The sequence below is a fragment of the Siphateles boraxobius genome, unplaced genomic scaffold (assembly GCF_051911475.1).
Source record: "Siphateles boraxobius isolate OS27281-9 unplaced genomic scaffold, OSU_SipBor_1 41, whole genome shotgun sequence".
Lineage (NCBI taxonomy): Eukaryota > Metazoa > Chordata > Actinopteri > Cypriniformes > Leuciscidae > Siphateles > Siphateles boraxobius.
In genome coordinates this window covers 37,748,754-37,755,867 of record NW_027509042.1, presented here as the reverse complement: position 1 = coordinate 37,755,867, position 7,114 = coordinate 37,748,754, and the positions used below count along the sequence as shown (strand labels likewise).

Sequence of the window (7,114 nt, the reverse complement as noted above, 5' to 3'; positions counted from 1 at the left end):
CCTGTGCTAGGAGCGAGCAAAGCTAATGATTCAGTAAATTTTATTTAAAATGTACATACCGCTTTAACCAGAGGTAAAAATACGGGTGATAGCCATATATTTCCTCATTTGTGCACAATGATGCTCGGTGTTTTCTGGCCCAGTTCTGTTTACATGTGTTATGTGGAGGATAGGAAGTTGTCAGGTTTTCACGGCAGTTATTTCTGGCTGCTGGTAAAATAATCCCATTGCAAGTATTGAAGATAAAAAAGAGAGATTGATAGCAAGTGCCTTTTGAATTTTGATATTACACAAGAATTATCTGGTCACGTGTTAAAATGTTGGCTTGGCATAATTGCCCTTGTCCTTTGTGTATAATGTATGTTTTATTAGTATGCAGTAAGAGAAAAGTCAGAAACTTAATCTTTCGCTGAATCCAACCCTAAAACATTTTTACACAAATTTTAGTGGTGATTATGCATCAATCTCAACCTTCAAATCTGTTACCAACTATGTTTATCAATGACTACAAATTTGCCACCCACTACTAATGGAGACATTGGCAGCCTTTATACCCATTTATGTGTAGTTTTTATATTCCAAATTGGGTTTTTTAAATACATTTTATTTTTATAGATTTTGTCAAATTGTATTGACTATGATGTGTATTTATTGTGCATTGATTACTATATACTATGTTAGAACTATATTTACACATTTTACAGGTTTTGGTAGAGTTTGCAGACCCAATAGAAAGTGAATTAAATAATAATAAAATACAGTTCATATCCCAAGGTAGATAATCGACATTTGTACATTTAACCTCAAAATGTACCATTTGTTGAAAAAAAAATCTATTAGATTTAAGGCAAAACAGGCAAGCAACTTTTAATTATTTATTAATTATTTTAATCAATAAATTACATCAGCAGGCATTTATCAAGTATCCTAAAAAAGTCTATCAGGCTATGCAGAATAGAGTATTTGACTTCATATATTGAGGTACTTTTACAAAGAATAGCTTAGGTTTCAGTGAATCCTTTACAGGGTAAATTTGCAATTACTTTCATATTATGATGGTCAGTTTTTTAACAGTCACTGAACAGCCTAATCAGCATGAGAATGATATGATATCAAGTCCTGACCCATTCAGTGCTTATGCAATGTGTTCTGTGTCAACATTTTGATTTAACAGAATCTGACAAGAACAGAAATAAACAAATGAACATTTGTACTTCTAAAATAATACTTAAACAGTTTAATAAATGAGTGGGAAAACACAATTTTAAACATTATATATCACAGGAGATTAAAAAGGCATAGCCTTTGTTGAAAATTGTGTTAAATAAAATAAATGAACATAAATGGACTTAGGTTGAATTCATCATTTTGAGCACAGTGGAATCTCATTCTTCCATTTATCCATTTTAATAATGTTGGCATAAACAGCAGATTGTCAAAGTGTTCATCTATAAAATAATGCACCCATCATTTTAGTTGGGATTTTCAAATCTGGCATAAGGACTTGCCCTGCTGAGACCTGATACAGAGAGACAGAAAAAATACAAAAGATAAAATTACATATATTAATCAAGTATACAGCGCCATATTTATTCTCAAAATAATGGCCATTGGACAAAGCCTAATGTTAAATATTATAAAACATAAAAATGAACTCAATGTACACATGCATCTGTGTCAAAGAGTGTTGACTGCAGAAAGACAAGAGGACAAATTGCATTATCACCACTAGAGGGAGCACAACTTCATAAAAACATGAATATTTGACTAGTCATAGCAAATACAGTATATTTTAAAAAAATGCAGCTTTTTTGAAAACATTCAAAAACACAAGGGTAAACCTATTTTTAAAACACTGTCATATGCTGCGTATCTTTACAACGATTGACAATTTTGATTTATTTTTAATGCACTGCCAGCATAATAACCTGTTCAAATTCACTTATTTATGCAGTTTCTGAGATGAGGGAATTGTTGACTCACCATATTTTTGACGGATCTCATCGTGTCTAATCTTCATCTCAGCTTTTCTGTGGCAGAAAAACACAAGAACATAAATTCCTTGTGAAATCACACACACACCCTTTACAGCTGTAAAACAGGTTTCTCATAGGACATCTTTTGTCACATCTAAGTTCCACATAACATTCTCTTTTGTCTGCCTTTAAAATTCAGAGGTTGGTACACTACCCATAATGAATCTGTATGTGCATATACAGCTCTGGAAATAAAATAAGAGACCACTGTAAAATTAGCAGTTTCTTTGGATTTATTATTTATATGTATGTGTTTGAGAAGAAAAAAAAATGTTTTTTTTTCTATAAACTACTGACAACATTTCTTCCATGTTTCAAGTAATCATGGTCATTTAGCATTTATTTGCAGAAAATGATAACAAAAAAACAAAAAAGCCATGTTTTCAGACCTCAGTTAATGCAAAGAAAACATGTTTATATTAATTTTATATTAATACTAATTAATAACAACACGATAGTAATGTTTTAACTTCAGAAAAGTTAAGAAATAAGGGTTATTCCACCAAAAAAAAGAAAAGAATGTTGTTTAAAAATGAATATAAACTTGTTTTCTTTGCATAATCGAGGTCTGAAAACATTTTTCTCAAACACATGCAGTACATAAATAGTAAATCCAGAGAAACTGCACATTTTGCAGTGGTCTCTGTATATGCATGGATATAGAAAGCAGACATTTGTTAATGGTAGTGGTACTTAATGAAAATGTCAATTTTTCCCCTTTAAACTGGTTTTATATAATATCTTGAATCTCCTACTGTCTTCTCTATTTTGAATAATAAAATGTGAATCTCTTACCTCTCCTCTTGTTTTGTTTTCCTCTTGTCTAACTTCCGGTTCATCTTGTTATCAAATCGACCAGATCTGTGAGAGACACATTTTCCCAGGTTGAGAAAGTTAAGTTGTTGTGTGATACTCTATTTATATGATCCAGAGGTGTCTTAGTTCTCTACTATTTTACCATTTCACAGAGATGCAGATCAATATTCTCATTTATGCTAGTAAATGTAATTACAGCCTGAGGCAGGTGACATCAACTCTTCATAGTATTTAAGACAGCAAAATGGAGGGTGCGACTCATTTGTCAGTCAACAATGTTATAAAAGGCCATGTGTCATACAATAGGTCAAACGCATCTCGTATATTCAGACTTACCCAGCATTCTCACACTTGCAGCAACAGAATATACACACCAAAAACCCAATGATGAAGATCGCAGCAGCCACTGACAATGTAATGATCAAAATCTGGAAGTTTACTGAATTTCACAACAAAAAAAAAACAGAAAGTCATAGAAAGTGACCATAGAAAAATATAAAGTCTTATAACATTCATCATGGCAAGAACATATGATTATGGTACTGTAGTTACTTTTTAGTTGTGATGAATTTGTAATATGGGCTAGAGAAAGTGCCTGATTACCAATTTGCATAAACGTTTTTAATTATTGTTTTATTTCAGTTTTTTGACTCAAAAATGATTATTAGACATCAATAAAAAATGCATTAAAATATGTTAATATTAAGAATAATTATGAATGCAACAATACTGAAATTCTGCTAACGATAAATACTATACATCCATACAAATATTTATTTTAAACTAAAAACTAAAATAATTTGTAAGCTAAATTTGATTATTATACTTGTAAAAAAAAACGATTATCTGAATTAGAAAAGATGTCTTGATTGCCCAGTTGTTTTGTGATTTAAATGGCCAAGCGTTTTTTTTCATCTATGTTTTGGGCTATTTCTAATTGATAAGATCCACATTCTCACCTGAGAATAAATCTAGTTATCTAGACATAAATACATTACAAATAATGCTATTTAGCAAAAGATCCAATATTAAATAACCGGAAATCATTTAACTTTGCTCTACAATGTAAGTTACACACTCACAACCCAAAAGTTTGTATCTATAGTTACTTAATAGAAACACACATTTTTAAAAAAATCTAATAAATAACAGCTTAGTGTGTGTCGACATGGGTGTGTGTAATTTAGGTTGTAGAGCAAAACATTCAAGTATAGCCAAGTTATGTTTACCACAGACCCAATTTCACTCATAAATTGAAAAAACCCATTATGCAAACCCATAGGAAAATCTTGAGGGAAGAAGTGGCGAATTAGTCTTCTGAGGTTTTTTGACATCATTACTGCACCACTCTATATTTATGTAGGTATTTGAGCAGGTTTTTCAAGAAATTAAATGAAAACATTTCTTACTTGTGCAAAGGCCCCATCGAGCATCATTCAGTGGGCAGAGGGAATGCGGGGGCAGGATGGTTTTGGCTGGGTATGTTATACACTTTTTAGTTGGGATGCACCACAGACACTGAAAAAATAGATTGAAAACTAATATTGTTATATGCATTCATCCTCTGTAGGTTTCAAAGCTCAATATATTTTGTTCCTTGAATTGAGGGTTGCAGATAGTCAAAGTAACAATGCTGCTGATGATGGCAATGACATCAGCATTGACGTTGATGGGAATGTTGATACTGATGCACATGTCAGGGACTGTGAGAAGAACAGCAGTGTGAGCGTGTCTGAAGCCTTTAAAAGCTTTGAAGAGCAAAGCGTGTCAAAGGTTTGTTGAATAAATATGGAATGTCAGCGTCACACATCCTGAAATCTATAGCTAAAAAAAAGATTCAAATGCCTTTCAATCAAATGGACCTAATAGCACCATGACTTTGGTTGACGTTCTGGCAAGGTTCTCTCAAAGTTATGAACAAACGTTCTTCCAGTAACGTTAATAGAAGATTAATAAAAGTTGTCTGGTGTGTAATAATGTTCTCAAAACATTACCACAAAAACATTATTTAGTTGGACATTTATCTAACATTTACTTCAGAGAACATTCAATGTTTGCAGAATGATAAAATGTAATGATTTCATAATGATTGAATAACTAGGAAAAAAATATTTAAAAACATTAAAAAATCTGGATGTTTTGAACGTTCAGAGAACTTAATGGGAACGTTACCAAAACATTCTTCGAACATATTTTTGTAAGCTAGGGATTAGCAAACACCACTAAATAAGCAGCTGGCCTGAATACAGGTGGCCTTTGTAAATACTTGACTGACTTTGGAAAGGGAAGTGCACAGGCTCTCTCAAGTGACTCTGAGCTCTAGGAAGGAGTATAAAGCTGTAAACATCCAGAACAGACCAAACCTGTTCCACAGGTGAGGTAAGTGAAACTCTGATAAGTGTAAAAAAAAAAATTCCAGCCAATCCAGCCGCTCGCTGAGTTCATTATTTCCTTGTCACTCTTATATTTTCTTTCTCATCTAATGTTTTCATTTATGCAGGTAAAATCTCCCTCCTCCATACTGTAAAATGTTTACACTCACCTATATGTTTGTGTTGTAAGTGCACAGTGAACACAGAGTGAATAAAATAGGCCAGTCTGCTTTGTGCACCAGTGACAGGCAAAAATATGTATAATAAATAAGTAAGTAAATATAAATAAGGACAATAATATCACGGAGAGAGATAAAATGTTGTCCAAACTCACATTCACATCTACCAAGCATTCGTCACAGCTTGTACCATTCTTGCTCTCACAACCTAGAAAAAGTGAGAAGTGTGAGAGAGAACACGTTAGTTAATGCAGAAATGAGTCTGACTCAATATATTAGGCAACAATTAGACCCTATGAGACAGTGGTTGCCTTGGCCATCCGTAGTTATGAAACAGACCAAAGCAGCATGGGAAATCAGAGTAAGGCAGTTATTTACTATAGTACCACATATTGGTCTACCAGGGGAATTAAAGGTTTAAACAACTTATATATGGACCCAAAAACATTTTTTTTGTAATAGTTTTTTCCCCCGTTGCGTTCTAAATAGTAAAAAATGATAGTAATTATTGATTCTGGTTATTGTAACCACAGGACAAGTTTTAATTTTATTTCTATGTAAATTCAACAACAGTGAAACGAGGATCTATAACAGTAACAAATGAAACAAAAAATAAATAAATAAGATTGTAATGTCTATTTGCCTTACTTGGACGTGGTGATGTTGGTGCTGGTGTAGTCGTTGTAGCTGTACTTGTAGATTGAGTAGTATCTGTGGTTGAAGATTGTGTAGAAGATGATGCTGTAGTCTGTGCCAGTGTAGAACTCAAACCAAAGAGAAGCAGCACGAGAGGAATACAATTCATGTTTCCTTCTTTAAATTAACAAATACTTCAATAAAATGGACTCCTCTGTTTTGTTTGTAATATTTTTTTTGCCTGCAAATATATCCCTTTAAATCCTCAGCTTCAAATCCTCAGTTTACACACTTCATCCGAAACCGTGGAACAGGTTTTGTTTCCCTTTCACCTCGCAAAACAGCCTTTTGGAGGTTAATTACAATACCCTACCTCGGCGAAGGCGTGTTTTATTAATATTAAGTACATAATACAAAAGCTGCTTAGTAATGTTCCAATGACGGTGGCTTGATGTATGAATATTAAGTAGTCCATGACGTCGCGCACTGCTATCCTCCAATGGGGAAATTCTTGCTCATGATTATTAAACAGCAAGCCGAGAGAATCGGCTGTGGCAACATTTGCATATTTAATCCCCACATTTTTAAACAGTTTAAAGTTAATTTTTTTTTATAATAATAATAATAATAATAAAAAGTCGATTGACTGAGCCTACGTTTCCTTCCATAATTTCTCTTTTTAATGTTTGTATGCATGTATACAACAAGAAATAACTGTGCTGGTATGCCTACAGTATGTGTATGTTACTTAAGTAGCCTATAAGAGAATAAGGGAATGAGACTTTTAGAAAAATATCCTAAAATATTCAATAAACAATAACGTCAGCATATAAATTAAAAGTAATATACATATTAATACATGTATTAACATGTACAAATAATATTTTTCTTAAAGGGATAGTTCACCCAAAAATGACAAGTTTGTCATCATTTACTCACCCTTAATACCGCGTCTCTCTTATGTTTTTCTAAACATGTATGACTTTATTTATTCTGTTGAACACAAAAGAAGATATTTGAAAGAATATTGGTAATCAACAGACAGTAGCCATTGACTTTCATATTAGGAAAACAA

General features: G+C 32.6%; 1 protein-coding gene across 1 annotated transcript; it reads right to left on the bottom strand.

Moving 5' to 3' along the window:
* Nucleotides 1-862: 862 nt before the first annotated feature.
* On the bottom strand, nt 863-6,448 carry pttg1ipa (PTTG1 interacting protein a). The gene is made up of 7 exons (XM_077199457.1): nt 6,052-6,448; nt 5,559-5,611; nt 4,262-4,370; nt 3,189-3,291; nt 2,832-2,897; nt 1,984-2,030; nt 863-1,519 (listed from the first exon to the last, which is right to left on the bottom strand). Exons 1-7 carry the CDS (start codon nt 6,206-6,208, stop codon nt 1,473-1,475), a joined length of 582 nt encoding a protein of 193 aa, XP_077055572.1. The 5' UTR covers nt 6,209-6,448; the 3' UTR covers nt 863-1,472.
* Nucleotides 6,449-7,114: the final 666 nt, after the last annotated feature.

Excerpts from the sequence above, each read along its gene's own strand:
- pttg1ipa (XM_077199457.1), bottom strand. The coding sequence starts at position 6,208 with ATGAATTGTATTCCTCTCGTGCTGCTTCTCTTTGGTTTGAGTTCTACA. Across the intron at positions 4,371-5,558 it reads AATGCTTGGTAGATGTGAAT|TGTCTGTGGTGCATCCCAAC; the intron begins GTGAGTTTGGAC and ends CTATTTTTTCAG. Across the intron at positions 3,292-4,261 it reads TCGATGGGGCCTTTGCACAA|TAAACTTCCAGATTTTGATC; the intron begins GTAAGAAATGTT and ends TGTGAAATTCAG.